At 39.6% G+C, this 16,144-nt stretch overlaps 10 protein-coding genes across 10 annotated transcripts; 4 read left to right on the top strand and 6 right to left on the bottom strand. All coding sequences in view use genetic code 12, as the record gives it.

Annotated features, from left to right (window-relative positions):
- Positions 1–56: 56 nt before the first annotated feature.
- Positions 57–1,352, top strand: SPAPADRAFT_59751 (cysteine protease; the record flags this gene model as incomplete). Its single annotated transcript, XM_007373863.1, has 1 exon — positions 57–1,352. A coding segment is annotated over one exon (1,090 nt), but the record flags the coding sequence as incomplete, so codon positions are not given.
- A 154-nt stretch (positions 1,353–1,506) lies between these two features.
- Positions 1,507–2,371, top strand: SSU72 (RNA polymerase II subunit A C-terminal domain phosphatase; the record flags this gene model as incomplete). Its single annotated transcript, XM_007373864.1, has 1 exon — positions 1,507–2,371. The coding sequence occupies one exon, from the start codon at positions 1,529–1,531 to the stop codon at positions 2,192–2,194; it is 666 nt and encodes a 221-aa protein (XP_007373926.1).
- Positions 2,372–2,535: 164 nt separating this feature from the next.
- Positions 2,536–4,794, top strand: SPAPADRAFT_70471 (ribonuclease P/MRP protein subunit; the record flags this gene model as incomplete). The annotated part of the gene is made up of 1 exon (XM_007373865.1): positions 2,536–4,794. The coding sequence occupies one exon, from the start codon at positions 2,536–2,538 to the stop codon at positions 4,774–4,776; it is 2,241 nt and encodes a 746-aa protein (XP_007373927.1).
- An 82-nt stretch (positions 4,795–4,876) lies between these two features.
- SPAPADRAFT_59753 (uncharacterized protein) lies at positions 4,877–6,249 on the bottom strand (the record flags this gene model as incomplete). Its single annotated transcript, XM_007373866.1, has 1 exon — positions 4,877–6,249. The coding sequence occupies one exon, from the start codon at positions 6,234–6,236 to the stop codon at positions 5,196–5,198; it is 1,041 nt and encodes a 346-aa protein (XP_007373928.1).
- Positions 6,250–6,271: 22 nt separating this feature from the next.
- On the bottom strand, positions 6,272–8,105 carry DPS1-1 (aspartate--tRNA ligase; the record flags this gene model as incomplete). The annotated part of the gene is made up of 1 exon (XM_007373867.1): positions 6,272–8,105. The coding sequence occupies one exon, from the start codon at positions 7,683–7,685 to the stop codon at positions 6,375–6,377; it is 1,311 nt and encodes a 436-aa protein (XP_007373929.1).
- Positions 8,106–8,152: 47 nt separating this feature from the next.
- Positions 8,153–12,223, bottom strand: SYS3 (Sys3p; the record flags this gene model as incomplete). The annotated part of the gene is made up of 3 exons (XM_007373868.1): positions 8,153–10,731; positions 11,032–11,244; positions 11,335–12,223. 3 exons carry the CDS (start codon positions 12,127–12,129, stop codon positions 9,097–9,099), a joined length of 2,643 nt encoding a protein of 880 aa, XP_007373930.1.
- Positions 8,221–9,024, bottom strand: SPAPADRAFT_134561 (tRNA methyltransferase; the record flags this gene model as incomplete). The annotated part of the gene is made up of 1 exon (XM_007373869.1): positions 8,221–9,024. One exon carries the CDS (start codon positions 9,022–9,024, stop codon positions 8,221–8,223), a length of 804 nt encoding a protein of 267 aa, XP_007373931.1.
- A 27-nt stretch (positions 12,224–12,250) lies between the features above and the next one.
- Positions 12,251–13,539, top strand: SYN8 (syntaxin; the record flags this gene model as incomplete). The annotated part of the gene is made up of 1 exon (XM_007373870.1): positions 12,251–13,539. The coding sequence occupies one exon, from the start codon at positions 12,303–12,305 to the stop codon at positions 13,077–13,079; it is 777 nt and encodes a 258-aa protein (XP_007373932.1).
- On the bottom strand, positions 13,107–13,526 carry SPAPADRAFT_135453 (uncharacterized protein; the record flags this gene model as incomplete). Its single annotated transcript, XM_007373871.1, has 1 exon — positions 13,107–13,526. One exon carries the CDS (start codon positions 13,524–13,526, stop codon positions 13,107–13,109), a length of 420 nt encoding a protein of 139 aa, XP_007373933.1.
- Positions 13,540–13,595: 56 nt separating the features above from the next.
- SPAPADRAFT_59761 (uncharacterized protein) lies at positions 13,596–14,800 on the bottom strand (the record flags this gene model as incomplete). The annotated part of the gene is made up of 1 exon (XM_007373872.1): positions 13,596–14,800. The coding sequence occupies one exon, from the start codon at positions 14,736–14,738 to the stop codon at positions 13,671–13,673; it is 1,068 nt and encodes a 355-aa protein (XP_007373934.1).
- Positions 14,801–16,144: the final 1,344 nt, after the last annotated feature.

Below are 16,144 nucleotides of genomic sequence, written 5' to 3' on the forward strand. Positions count from 1 at the left end.
CACTCATACCGAAAGAGGCAAATGCGATAACAAAATTTAAACGTGTGTATTTAGTTGCTTCCTTAAACTCCTCCCAACTACACCTTACCACTCATGTCCGAAGAAACAGCCCCCGGCGACACTACTACTACCACCAATGATTCCATCGAAGTCGTGCTTCAAACAAATCTAAATCGATTTACTTCGTTTGTGCGAGAATTGTCAGGGACAACCTCCCAGGAGAATACCCCAGACAACACTGAACCATCCCCTCTTGTTGTACTAGGTGAGCAATACACCAGTTTGGAAGATGCGGAACACAGTATACTGAACAAGCTTTGGCTTTCTTATCGTTGTGGATTTGATCCGATAACGAAAGCACCAGATGGTCCTACCCCAATATCATTCTTTCCCTCACTTGTATTCAACAAGAGGCTATTCACGACAGTAAGGAGTTTGTTTGACCTGGAGAATTTCAACTCCGATGTGGGTTGGGGCTGTATGATCAGAACGTCCCAGAGTTTGCTTGCTAATGCGTTGATGAAGTTGCAACCCAGTGCTGAACACGAGGTTATTAACTTGTTTCAAGATAATATCGCGTCTGCGTTCTCGCTTCACAATTTTATTAGAGTTGCCTCTGAACTGCCATTGGAAGTGAAACCAGGACAATGGTTTGGCCCTAATGCTGCGTCATTATCCACCAAGAAGCTTCTTGATGGCATGAAAGGCAAGACTATACAAGGAGTAAAGTATCCACACGTTTTTATAAGTGAGAATTCGGATTTGTACGATGAAGAAATTGAAGAATTGCTAGTCGAGTCAAGTGTGTTGATACTATTCCCTGTTCGCCTTGGTATTGACAATGTCAACTCTTATTATTATGACTCGATTTTCCAGCTATTGGCGTGCCCATTCACAGTAGGCATATCTGGAGGCAAGCCCTCGTCGAGCTTCTACTTTCTAGGTTATCAAGATCAGGATTTACTATACTTTGACCCTCACCTGCCACAACTTTATGAAAACCCAATAAACTACACCACTTACCATACCAACAACTACCAGCGATTGCACATACACATGCTTGATCCATCAATGATGGTTGGGATATTGGTCAAGGATAAGTCAGAATATAAGGAGTTTAAGCGATGTTGCACAGAGAATGCCAACAAGATAGTCCATTTCCACCCCCAACAATCGCCAGTGATATCGGCTGCTAACCAATCGTGGGAAGTTGTTGAGGATGAAGATGATTTTGTTAATTTGAATGTGGGAAAACTGGAGGAGGACGAGGACGAGGGCGAGGATGAGGGCGAGGATGATTTTGTAGATTTGTCGCCTAGAACTAGGTGAGAATGTACATTATGCTATGTCTAGTGAGATCCAATGTGTACAAAGTAGTCTATTCTCTAAGCTTTGCCTGGTGTTTAAAGGCAATAGCTCGTAGTATTACCGGCGCTACCAAGTACACTGCAAGTAAAAAGATTTGGAGAGTTCAAGAGAAAAATGTTAACCACAGTAACTTCTAACATAGGCAACAACAACAATAATAATGCTAGAGGACAGCCTAAAGATATGTACAGTATGTGCATCCAACAATAACAGATCCATGGAAGCCCACAAACAACTACAAGATGCAGGCTTTGACGTTAAATCGTTTGGAACTGGTTCCGCAGTGCGATTACCTGGACCTTCAATAGACAAACCCAATGTATATGATTTCGGCACACCGTACCAAGTAATATACGACGACTTGATGTCACAGAAATGCCGCAAGATGTATGAGCTGACCGGATTGATCCACATGTTGGACCGGAACCGTCAGGTGAAAACCGCCCCGGAAAAGTGGCATTCTAATTCATATGCGGGCAAATTTGATTTGGTGATTACATGTGAAGAAAGGTGTTTTGATAGTGTGTTGGACGATTTGATGTATAGAATGTATGCCAATGATGATGATGATGCCAATGACGTTAAGAAGATTGTGCATGTGATTAATGTAGATATTAAGGATGATAACGAGAATGCCATTATTGGTGGAAGAGGGATCTTGAAGCTTGTTAACATGATTCATGATTTCAAGAGAAAGAAGCAGGAAGAGAAGGATTATGAAGATGAATCCGATGTTATCTTGGAGGATCAGATGATGGCGATATTGGCCGAATGGCAAAAGGATCATACCCATTTGCCAACAATATACGGGGTGTCATATTACTAAGTTAACTGTATTACGGGAAGCATAATAGAGACCAGTTTGCGACCCGGATAGGCCTAGGCTTGGGCCTTATTTCTCACAGGTCACATTTACATCACATAGAGTTAAAAGTTAAGAAGTCTTAGCAAATTTTGACAACTAATCAACAGCTAAAGTAACATTATACTAATTTATCCTAGGAAAACCAATTCCTACCCTGTTATATATACAAAAGTAGCATATATATATATATATATTAATACAAAAGTTGTATACTCTTCATTGTAGTAAAAAGCATAACCGCGTTTTTTTTTTGCACCGAGAAATTATCAGATGAGCTATAGAAACTAACAATAGTCAACAGTATGTCCAACCCAAACATAAACAGAAAGAAGGCCAGACTATACAACAGTCGTAACATCCGGGCTCAATCAACTGATCCATCTCTTGACTCCAAGGAGAAACTATCGGTGCCCACTTTCCTCGCCTCACGCCAATTCGAAATCAAATCATTTGAATTATCCCAATTAAACTCCAAGAATGCATTGAGTACCCGGATCTTTCAGAGCTTGCCCAGATCATTGCGTCGAAGGGCCGCTTCACATAATGTCAAGAGAATACCTAAACGACTTCGAGTCCGGGCCGTGCGTGAAATGAGCGCTACAGGGCCCGTGAAGCGGATGCCCAAGGGCAGACAATTGTACAAGATCCAATCTGCGAAACGATTGTTGCGAGTGGCAGGGCGGTTGAAGTCCATGAAGCAGATTCCTGAGTTTAAACTGGTTAATATTCGTCAACAGTACAAGCTATTAAGTAAGCAATTGAAGGAGTTAGTAGAGAATAAGAAACTTCCACAAGTTAACAATGCTGTTGGTTCAAGAGATGTGGTTGGGATTAACAAGTTGACCAATGCGCCTTCAGGTAACATCAAGTATTTTAAAAGACAGAGGGACTTTGTATGGTTGCCTACTCATATATGGCACGCGAAGCGATTTAAAATGATCAAGAATCACGGATATCAAATTCCCCATACCCCTACTCAAAAGTGTTTCAAGCTGATGAGCAGACAAGGCAAGACCAAGGCAATTGCATTTGATACGAGCTACTACGGAACAATGATTATCAATATACCTGATAAACAGCTGTACAAGAATGTTTTACACGATCTCATTAGAACAAAATCAACCAAAGTTGTCAATGGAGAAAAGTCATATTATGGATGGATATACATGAATTCCCAACAAATATATCAGGGATACGTCTACTCCAGTCTTGCAAACGGACAAATAATCATAAGGGTGTTTCCATCAGTATATAAAAAACTCTTTAAACACTTTAAAGAAAATGTCAATTGCACCATTCAAGATTGCCGATTTGCCTTGGGAAGTATTGAGTTGACTGGTCCAGCTGCATTATCTTCGTTAAGTAAGATGCTACATTTGCATGATTCCAAGACTATAGAAATCTGGAAACAGTTGACAAGTGTGCAGGATACTGATCTTATACCTATTGGAACAACATTTACATTTGACAGTCAAGACCCACGAATCTTCAAAAGTTTCAAGATGTACAAGTCTGACACAACCAACATCTATGACGTGATTATCTCCCTCCAATCAACGCAGTTAGTTGACCCATCCATAGTCAACCAAATATGTCAATCAGAATCAAGAAACAACTCATACAAGGACCAACTCACAAACAAAGACATTGGAAAATTCCACGCAAACTTAACCTCACAACCAAAGGATATCTCAAAAAGCCATATCCCTGCACTTGTGTCCAAGCTAGCACGCCAAAAATGGATGATTATACTCCCCTGGCATTGGATTCTCCCGTTCTGGCTCACACTCGCCAAGATCCGAGATGTTAAACCAGGGGGGATCCAACAAATATACCAACTCAATTTCGAGAATGGGGTTGGTTCATTCCCACAGGACTTTCCATGGTTGGAAGACGGATGGATATATAATGACATCAATGGCCAAGCTAACTTGTTCAAAGCGAGTAAGTTGCCGAAAAGTCAAGTTACATTGGCTGCAGCTGAAAGCAAAGTGTCAGATGTTTTTGATGCCTACAAATGTGATTGGCATTCCTTGAGGAATATCACGTATATACAAAAATTAAAGAACTTGCCGGAAAAGCTCGAGCTGAAGACCAACTATGCTTCCTTTGAAGGGTTAGAACGGAACATCACGTCTACCCATGATTTAATCCAAGTCGTGAGGAGCTTAAAGGAGGAGATTGTTGATTCTGAACCTGTTATCGAATTATATGATGAGACCAATCCTAACCATAAGCAATTTCATGATAATAGCTCTACTATCGAATCTATTCCTGCAATAGTAAGATCTAAATTGCCAGTTAGACAAGTAAGAGTCACACTTATTGGAGAAGGCACAATATCCAACAATGCAAGAGTATACTCCGACAAAGACGCTTGTGACGTCAATGTTATTGGATTTGTCACTAGTGGAGGAATGAACTTGCGTCAAGGGGCATTCACGGGCATTGGTGCAATCGTTGCTCAAGAATTTAGCAGCCAAATTTACATCAGAAATGTCGGACAGACAAAATTGTATTTAGGTAAACTTGAACTTGTATAGTTACCCGGAAATAGACACAAAAAAAATGTTTGCGCACTATAAATTCACCAGCACAGTGACAAAGAAATTTTCAATTTCTTGTTTCTTTCTTTTCCTCTTCATACTTACCTAGAGATATCACAAGAGATCAAGTAGTCTTGTGATCGTGGGGTATCAGAGACATTGCACCGCGTCATGATACCATCTTGCCAACTTTCCGCTTATGGTTCTTATCAGGTGATTCTTTCGGGAATCGCTGGTTTGGACTGGAAAGTGTGGATCTTTTAATTTTTGATTTACACTAATACTTCTTTGAAGTGAAACTACACATTTTTAGTTTTGTCACGTCGGGCGATTTGGTTGAATTAAAAGTGTGTATATATGTGTGTATACATGTGTGTACATGTATATACGTGTAAGTATATATATGTATTTACTGCTCATGCGAGTTGGTCGGCTACTCCTCCGTTTGGCGTTGGCTGTTCTAATCTTGAATTCTTCCAGATTTTAATTAAAGATTGCTTGAATAAATTAACGTTGTAGTCAATAATCGCTAATGATTTGTCTTGATTGGTGTCGGTGCTTCCCTTTCTAACATCATCATTTCGTATCAATGCAACTAAAGCCAATCCTCTAATCATTTGTTTTAAATATAGTATGGACCCGTTGGACAAGTGACTGATTGATTTAAGCTCCTTGTCTCTTCCACTGGCGACGGCTCCCTTCGTTCTTTCATTCTCAACATACAAGTCATCCAAGTCTATAGTTATATCAATGAATTCAGCACATACCTCATAGGTTTGGATATCAACCGGTGACGAGTCTGTAGCAACGTAAATCTTGGAATTGACATCAAACAAGAAAACCTTGTCTATGCTTGAATGCTGGACCAAATTGTCAAGCATGTTCTCAAGTGAAGGCAACTCGGGAATCAACTTCTGGACTATCCGGGAAAACGCTTCGTATATCGAATGGTCGAAAATTGACGTCAAGTAGAATGACACTTGGACACCTTCCAACCCCAAATCCAACAATTCATCCCCAGTCCGCTGCATGATGTCCCTCTGAGCATCTATTCGGTAATCTTCACTTAATCCATCGATCTTGTGGATCAACACTTCGATATTGATTTTGGGGTTCACCTTGTATGCAAACTCAATAATCATCGACAAGTTAGTCAAGGCGTTAAGGTACTCATCCTGCGAGTCGATCACGTACACCAACGCACCGATACTACTAAACAACCGCTCACTGTCGTAATTTGGCTCAAAGTAGTTTAATTGTCCCGGGAGTTCCATCACCGATAAGTCGATAAGTGATGAGAATTGCTCGGTGGTGGGCTTCGACGTGCTTTCCAAGTAGAGCGTATCTAAAGGCTGCATGTTGTGGAAAACGACTTTGCAGATAGAAGATTTCCCACCTCGACGGAGCCCCATGAGGAGGATGGTTGCATTTGTGTTATCCTTGGCTGTTGGTTCCATTGATGGCGGTGATGACTACTACAACAAAGTGTTAAAGTCGCACCAGAAATTGTGGAATTTTATAAACACTGAAATCACGACATTTCCGCACTACTAATTTACTTATATCAATTTAATCTCTATACAAAAAAGACTCAACTATGGGGTCAATCTCTTTGGATCTCTTGGGAATAAGGAAGCTCTACGGATATTCTTCAAGTCCAAGAAGAACATAACAACTCTTTCTAACCCAATACCACCACCGGCATGTGGAGGACACCCGTAGGTAAAGGCATCAACATATTCTCTCAATCCAGGAACATTTGGATCAACGTCATGGGCTTGGATTCTGGTCTTTAACAATTCAGGATCGTGAATACGTTGGGCACCAGACAAGATTTCTTCCCCTCTCATGAAGAAATCGTAGGAGTTGGAGTATCTTGGGTCTTCTGCATCAGGCATGGTGTAGAATGGACGAACAGCCAATGGGAACTTGTCCAAGATGTAGAAATCGGTGTCATACTTGTCACGAACCAACTTACCCAACAACTTTTCGTTTTCGGTGGATAAATCTTCGAAATCGTCAACTTCCTTACCGGCATCTCTCAACATTTGGATACCTTCCTTGAAGTGAAGTTTAACCATCTTACCATCGGCTGGGATCTTGAATTCTTCGACAGGGAATTGGTTTCTGACGGTGGCAATTTCCTTACCGAATCTGGTCTTTAATTCAGTAAAGATGAAAACAAACAATTCTTCCAAGACGGCCAAGACTTCGTCGTAATGTTCTTCAAACGCCATTTCCAAATCTAAACCAGTGAATTCAGTCATGTGACGGTGGGTGTTTGAGTTTTCGGCTCTGAAGACAGGAGCAATTTCAAAAACACGTTCGAAATCACCAGCAATCAATTGCTGCTTGTACAATTGAGGAGATTGGGCAAGGAAAGCAGAGCCTTTAAAGTAGTTGATCTCGAAAACATTGGAACCACCTTCAGAGGCAGCGGCAATGATCTTTGGAGTGTGGATTTCTGTGAATTGCTTCTTGGACAAGAATTCTCTAAATAATTGACAGACACCAGATTGAATCTTGAAAATGGCTTGGTTGGTTGGTGTTCTCAAATCAATGACTCTGGCATCTAATCTGGTATCCAAATTGACAATTGGTAATCCCTTGGCTTCAGCTTCAGCATCAGATCTGGAAGCGTCTTCAAGCAACAATGGCAATTGTTCTGGGGTTTCTTGGATGGTGTAAATCTTTTCAATTTGAATTTCAACATCTTGAACAGTGGCTGACTTGATCAACTCGTCAACTTTGCTGACTTTACCTTCAATCAAGACAATGGATTCCAAGTTGATAGAACCAGCCCATTTGACCATTCTCTTGGAAATGGCCTTGTCGTCAGTTTCTTTGTTAGTTCTGACCAAAGCTTGGATCAAGTCAGTTTGTTGTCTCAAAGTCAAGAAAACCATAGTGGCACCTTGTTGTCTAGTCTTGTGGATTCTGGCTCTAAAGACGACATGTTCACCATCGTTGGCAGCGGACAAATCCTTGAACTGGATTCTGGTAGTGTTGGTCTTGGTAGAAGAGTTGATCAATGGCAATTTTCCGTAGTTGACTCTAGCTGGATCATTGGCGGCTTCAGCTTCCTTGGCGGCTCTTTCGGCAGCTAATTGGGCTTCTCTGGCAGCCTTCTTTTCGGCCTTTTCCTTTTCCTTTTGTAACTTCTTCAAGGCCTTTGCAGATAATGGTTGACCATCTGGACCGAGAACTGGGGCAGCAGCTGGGGCAGCAGCTGGAACAGCAGTTTCAGGAGCACCAGTTTGTGCTTCGCTGATCTTCAAGTTTTCTAATTGTTCGCTAGACATTGCAATTGTATAAGTCTATGAAGTAAGGAGTTAAGAGTGAAGGGTATGAATCACTGAAAAAAAAAATTTTCAATCAAGGGTGAGAATTTTCAGGGTGCAAACACACGATCTATGACTAACTACAACTACTTATAAACTTCTATTCAGTGCGTTCTTCTTCTTCTTGTTGTTGTTGTTGTTGCTGTTTCTGCTTCAACTCCTGTTGTCTTTGAAGGCCCTCTCGTATTTTCCTCTCTCTTCTTTCTTCCTTGGTTTCCTTGTCCTTGACCTTTTGCTGATCACCAGATGACATCATCTTGTCAATGGCATCATACAATTGATTCATCTTTTTGAAATTCTCAGTAAATCTTTCATAAGACAACTTAGTAGCATACTCCAAGTACTCCTTAGACACAAAGCTAACAAGCTCTTCCAGGTCATTCCCATACCCAATAGGTATATCCAACTTGATACTGATTCGAATAGCAACATTATAATTACTTCCAATACCACTTTCTCTAAATCCACAATTCATGGCAACAGTGTACAACTTGCTGGCTTGATTCAAGTCCCTGCATTTCACATGAAGAATCAATGGTTCAAACTTAAATAATATACTTCTGCTCTCCCCACCAGGGAACTGGTCGCACAAGTACTTAAAATCAACACCATCGTACCACTTGGGAAGATCTTCAGGGTTGTGAGTCACAAACAACCACCGTCCTTCATTACCCTTGGCGATAATCTTGTTTTGTCCCTCCTGGTGCTTGCCTTCGAGGAAAACACTTACTCGTCCAGAACACGAAGACGTGGTGACCATGTTGGGGTCTTTGTTGATGAGGTTGATTATAGGGATGCATTTCTCGTCAATGGTTCCCTTGGGTGATGCATCGAGATTGTCGCTGCTATTGGTGCTGATCTCGTCTAGTATCGCTTGTTTCTTTTGATCAAATGGATCTTGCATTCTATACTGTTTCTATATAGTCTACTTTTTGCTAAAAACTCTCGGCTCTGCTCTGCTCTGCTCTGCTCGCAGTTACTTCAAGGCAAACAAAAATTTTTGTTCATCTTCTGGGGTAAAATTAAACAAAGTCTTGACAACAGGCAACAACTGCTCTCTTTGCTCTTTATGTTCAAAGAAACCGAGTAACACATTCTTCAAGTAGGCAACATTGGTATCGTCTTTAGATTCGGTCGGCTTTACAGCTACAATCTCCGGTTCAGACAGTCTCTTGTTGAACTCCTTCATGCTTCTATATTGCTGGGTCAAGAGTTTATAGTTCTTGGACAATCTCTCGAACTTCATATTATTCTCATCATTGAGCTTCTTCAATATGTTATTCATATTTTCCAACTCTTTTACTTTCTTGGTACTTGTTTGAAGAGCATTTCTCAAGGCGTCCACTGTCTGTGAAAGCTCTTGCGACATGCCTGGATCAACGGGATTAGGTGTATTTTCCGACGATGTACGCTTAATATCTTCAATTCTGTGTTCATAGGACTTTACTCTCGACTCGTAATCCTTAATCAACAGATTAAGCTCATCAATCTCCCGTTGTTTCCGATTGATAGAAATATTGTGAAGACGTTCCAATTCCAGCCTTTCATCATTCAATCTGTTCATTTCATTACGTGATTCCATTTCTTTAGCACGGAGTGATTCTTCAGCATCCACTAATAATCGTCTAATGCTTGAAGTCTCCCTGTTTCTTTCCTGCAACAAGCTTCTGGCTTCGGATACCTCATCTTCCAATGCTTCAATTCTAAGCACGTACTCTTTAGTCTTCATCACTAACTCCTCGTGTTGTTTTTTATACAGCAAGATAGTGTTTGACGAGTCAGTCTTGTCCCTGACTAAATGGTCATATTTTGTTTTTGTCTTATCTAATTCTGTAGAAATCTGTTGTTTCTCCCGTTGTAACTTGTTTAATTCCAGATTCAACGACTTACTTTGATCAATCAAGACTTCTTGCTTGGTTAATAGTTCACTCTTTTCTTTGAGCAATTCCATGTTATTGGTTTGGAATTCGCTAGAGCTAATCTGTAATTTACTCATGGAATCCTTTAATTCCATATTCTCCTTAATCAAACTCTCGACTTTGTGTTCATGATCGCGTAATTCCTTATCCTTGTGAGAGATTGATGTTTGCAAAGACGAAATTTCAAGTTTAAGGGAAGTGTCATTGCTCTTAAACTTGGCCAATTCCTCAATTCGCTTTTCCAATGCTTGCTTTTCAGTAGTGAGTACTTGAATTTCTTGCTTTGATTGAGAAAGTTTGGTTTCTGATTCATCGAGTTGTTTTTTGGCGGATGCGATTTCTTTCTTGAGATCCCGTTCTGATTTCCTATGCATGATCTCCTTCTCTTGAATTTCAGCTTCAAGTTGGCTTAACTTAGAACTAACTTGTTCTAATTCGGACGATTTATTCTTGAGTTGTTCTTCCAAGGATTTGATGGTTGGTGTGAGATCTTCCGTTTCAAGTTTGGACTTGAGTGATTTAATTTCATCTTTTGATGCGACGAAATCGTTTCCTAAATCCTTCAACAGATCTCGCAAATCATTGATTTCGTCGTTTTTATCCTGCATTGAATCTTTTATTGATCGGAGTTTCTCAACTAATTCTGTGTTTTCGTTTGTGAGTTGGTCTACTTGGGTTTGTAATTGGGAGATCTCCTTGAGACTTTCTGATGCATCTTCTTTGATTTCCTTGACTGTCTGGATTGACTCTTGTTGGGTTGCGTCTGATTTCTTTGGCACCTCTGCAGGTTGTACTTGTGTTTGATTCTTTTTCAATTGGTCGATTATTTTCTGTTGTACGTTAATCTTTTTGTTTAATTGGTCAACTTGATCGGTGTTTGGTTCGATCGTTTTCTCATGCTGCTTCAATTGCTCAATTTCATCTTGTTGAGTTTCAATCTTTGTCTTTAGTTCTTGAAGTTCTTCGTGCGATGAAACCTTCTTGTCTTCGACTTCCTTGAATTGTTTCTTCAATTGCTCAATCTCTTCTTCTTGTACTTGTATCTTGGTTTTTAAATCTCCAACCTCTTCATCGGATTTTGTTTTTGTTTCTTCTTCCTCGGGTCTAGTTTGTTTCTTCAATTCCTCGATTTCTTCTTCTAGGGCTTGGATCTTATTTTTTAATTCGTGAACTTCTTCATCTGAAACTGTTTCCTTGCTCAGCTCCTCAACTGGCTTGTTATTTTTTAATTCCTCAATTTCTTTATCTTTCTGCTCGTGCTCCTTTTTCAACTCTTCAACTTCTTCCAAGGCAACTTCCAAGGTCCCTTGTTTCTCTTTGATTACTGCCAGAAGATTTTCCACTTCGCTTGACTTGGTCTTTACTTCTTCATTCAACTTTTCATTATCTTTTTGCAAGGTTTGAATAGATTGGTCCTGCTTATCATTGGTTTCTTTGAGTAGCGTTACTTGTTTCAGCAAGTTGTCAATCTTGGCAGTGGTTTCTTTTTCTTTTTTAACTATTTCGGCGTTGCTCTCTTCAAACTTGGCCACTTTGAACGTCAAGACTGAATTTTCCTTCGTCAACTTTCTAATCTCCTGGTTCAAGAGCTTGGTTTTTTCGTTTAGTCCATTAAGGTATTCCACGAGGGCGCTGGCGTCAGAAATGCTAGACACGGGCGTGTTTTCCTTGAGGACCTTTTCGAATATTTCAATCAATCTTGACTTTTCCTTTTCTGTCTTGTATGCATTTAATAAAATTGGATATTTTTCTTCATATTTGGCAAACTTTCGAAGTTTGGCTTGGATGGCAGCGGGGAGGGGTGATTCCGGGGTGTTTGCTTTTGGTGGTTCAACTGAGCCATCTTGTTTTGGTTCCGGCGTAGCTGTTTTGTCAGATTCTGTAGTTTCTGTTTTCGTAATTGGTTCCGGCGTTGGCTCCGGTTCATCTTGTGGTTGGACAAGGTCACTTTCATCAGGTGTCACCTTATGTAATACCTTTGATCCCTTCTGTAATTGGGCGAGATCATTCGATTGGGTGGATTGTGCTGGCGATAGCTCATTGAGGCTCTTGGCCATATCCTCCGAGAATGTCTTGATCTTGGAGAACATGTTGCTTTAGTGGAGGAGGGTGATCGAGATTCGGTGTTGGGTTGTAAATGAATCCACCAGAAAAATCCACCGTGTGTGGGCTGGCCACTCCGCTCCAACTTTCTTTCTTTTTCTTTTTTGGTGGTGCAAATCATTTAAGGATCTTATCCGATCAACGGCAAATACACCACAGCATGTCCACAAAGATAAAAGAAATAAGAACAACACTTGGAAAAGTCGGGATATGCATCCAGGAACTAGAATCAACGATTGAAGAACGAGAAAGCATCTTTCAAATGAAGCTCACCCCGAGCTCAAACGATACATTTGAATTGATAAGCTTATTGCAGCGGATCGTAAAGTATTTCAAGTACTTGCAGGACGACTTACGCAGCGTGGGCAACAAGGCTGAGGGGTTACATGCCGAGTTCTCTCTGTATGTAGTTCAATATTGTGATTTGTATGACAAGTTGTCCGACGATACCACTATAGATGTACGAGAATATAAATTTGAACCAACAGTGGTAAGCACGCCCACCACCACTAAAACAGTACGATTCAGAGACGAACAGGAAACCTTCCAGGAAGATGCTGCCGAACTCATGGGAACACGTCCGTTCAGACCGTACTCTGACCAAGAAAGTGATAACGCTAGTTTAGACGACGTGGACAATCGGCAATTGTTTGCTCAACACCAGCAAACCCTCATGAGACAAGACCAGGATTTGGACGTGCTACATTCATCCATCAAGAATCAACACTCTATGGGATTAACCATAAACCAAGAACTTGATGATCATATCATATTACTCAACGACTTGGAAGCAGGAGTAGACACGGCCCAAGACAGAATGACCCGTGCCAGCGCCAGATTACACAACTTCACTACAAAAGCCCGTGAGAACGGCAGCTTGGTTACGATTTGTATCTTGACGGTGATTTTGATTTTGTTACTAGTGGTACTTAATTAATATACACGTGCTTTGTAGCTCTATACTCTAAAAGTTAAACTCGTCATTCTCTTCTTCTTCGTGACTAAAGAACCATATAAACACAACAATGTCAATATAAACAATCAACCCACCAATAATACTCATAATCAACGCCCCCACTTCAATCAATTTACAGTGGTAAAACATCAAGGGAAGGGCAACACCACTTACAATCAAGAACCCAGTGCTTGATTTGCAGAATTCTTGCAAGGGCGTGACACTGTTTTCATTATCATTGAAAGTTAAAAAGGTATCTCTGGAACTTTCGATTGACAGAGCCATGATGTTTGGCAATGGAGCAATCAAGAATATTAGTATCACCCATAATGGTTTATAATTGTTATATAACGCACATGATAATAAAATGAGCAAGAACCCTGATGCCAAGAATGCCGATAGAAAGATGATCTTGTTTAATGAGTTCATAGTTGCCAGTGTTATGGATAAAATGTTGGTGATAGTGACGGTGGCTAATCAAAGGTAAACAATTTTCTCCTGAACACGAAAAAACATATAGTCACATAAATTATTTAAAAATTATATACAGAAATGTTATAAACAGACTAACAACTACTTCCAGAACCATCCATTCTTGTCCTTATCTTCGTGGGTTTCTTCAACAGTCACCCACTCGTTCGAATCAAATGGTCTCAGCTTGGTCACCTTGGTGGTGGTACATGTCCCATCATTAAAACACTCAACCTTTTCTTCAATCATCTTGGTTTCATTGGTTTCGGAATCACTATACATGTGCGATTTGACACTAGTGGATACTACACGCTTGTCGACAGTCTGTCCTTTAGGAGCAAGTTCAGCCTGCTTCTTCCTTTCCTCTAAAAGCTTCTGCTGCTCGGCAATTCTCCTCTGTTGTTCAACCTGTTTTAAGGAATACTTGACATGCTTCCAGTTCAAATAATCGTCAAACTTGTTAAAGAAAGTTCCTTTTTCTCTCAAGTCAATAGTAGGCTCCTTTTCATTAACCGACAATTCCTTCATGGCATCATAAAAATCTTCCTTGGTCAAAATCTCTCCATACAAATACTTCTTCTTGTAATTCAACATATCTACAGGAATCTCGCCATTAGGAAACAAACATCTCCAGTACCCCTTGTCATCCCAAATCGACTTTCCGTTCTTCTCCAAGCAATTGTGATACTGTCTCATACTAGGTCCCTTGTAAGCATAATATCCAAATGGAGTTCTTCCATCTCTAAAACTGCCAAACCCAGGGATTGCATTCCAAATTTCACCAAAAATAGGATGTTGAGTGACATCCTGAATCACATCTCTAGCTTGGTAAAACGAAGGGAACTCAAACTTACCATTGTCTTCATACTGAATCTTATCAAACTTCTTATCCCCAAAAAACGAATTAAACTTCTCATCATCGTCGTCGTTGTTAAGCCATTTCAATGACCATCTTCTGGCACGCTCATTGAGATCCTTACCAAGATCAGAAGATACATCCAACATGGTATTAGTCAATGATTTCAAGTTATCCTTAACGTTATCAACATGGCGATGGAACCGGTCATGTTCTTCCTCAGTCCAGGGAGCATTCCAACTAGGATTCCAGGGGTGCTTGTTTTTATTGTGACAATCGCATGAACGGTCACAGTCCTTGTCTTTACCGCACATAATTAAGTACTTTGTAAGTTAATGGTGGTGGCGAATAAAAAGATAAGCGATTAAGGGGGTGCAAAGATGTGGTGGCAATCACGGCTTTTATATTTTTCTAAGAATTTCTAAAAGTGCGCAAATTCGGAAATTTAGTCAAACTATGGATGATGCTCTTGGGACGTATTTCCTGGTATTTATCACTGGAAACCTCATACGGACTTCTATTCTTATAGTCTGTAATTTCCAAGAAATACTATGAAAGGATTCTTGGAATCCAAATTTGGTTACCCTGTCTTATAATCTTTATTCGGAGATAATATTCTGGCTTCGCAGGATGTAAACCAAACCAAGTAAACCAAGAATTTGATTATCTAAAATATCATAAGCTACAGATTATTAGCATTGACCGAGTGTATTCAATTATTATTTAGTCACTATTACATATTTCATCCCACACACCCCCATTTTCTTTCTAGACCACTATTGGCTGCAATTTCTGCTACCAGGTGAGGAATAAATTCGGGCTACCAGTTGCTTTATGTTGACACTACCACGCTAAAGATTTTAATGACTTTCTGTTGTCAGATATTTTGGTAATACATCATTTTCTCTATAAACAATTTATTTAATTTACTAGGATATTAACTTTTTGTGTTGAAAATGGAAATCTAAAACTCTTCCTGAAAAGTTCTAGATTCATGAAACAGAATGATAAACAAAATGTTCAACTCTCTATCACATGGGACAACCTCAACTGACGCAGTTGTAATCTGCACATGTATCTGACATGGAATATCATCATTTTTATGTATTACCTAAAGTGTAATGTTACTATTTCTTTAATGATTAACTCTCTAGAGTACTTCCTTTTTGCCTAATCTTTATGTAACATTCTAACCTTTTGTATATCTGTGGAATTTATTCTAGTAAAGCTTGCAAAAATTTTCCCAAATGTTGATGGGTTCAATAACCAAGAAAATACCTTGTTATAACTCATGTTTAAAGTAAAATGTTTTACTACTTCATTTGTTTCTTTTTAGTTAACAAGAAATGAAACCAGGAGTTTTTTTTTCTTTTTCTTTTTTTTTTTTGCAATGTCCGATTGCCGCAAAAAGTGTGGTAAACAGAAATATTCGTAAAAAATACGAAATGAGAAAAATATAGAGAAATTTTTACAACATATGGTATTACATTGGTAATATATATTATAGTAGTGCATCTTTAAACTGAAATGTTGTATTACTATCAGTTTGTAGATAAGAATAATGTTGTTGAGCGTCAACCTGGTGAACAGTTATATTGAAGAAACATTACCCTATTTTGCAACACTTTAAGCTTTTTTTTAAAAATGTGGGATTTACGATTTCTTCATTAAATTTTAAAGCTTAATATGTCAAAGAAGAAATTGGCAACTATTTTAATTT

Source organism: Spathaspora passalidarum, assembly GCF_000223485.1.
Source record: "Spathaspora passalidarum NRRL Y-27907 unplaced genomic scaffold SPAPAscaffold_2, whole genome shotgun sequence".
In the NCBI taxonomy this organism is placed as follows: Eukaryota; Fungi; Ascomycota; class Pichiomycetes; order Serinales; family Debaryomycetaceae; genus Spathaspora; species Spathaspora passalidarum.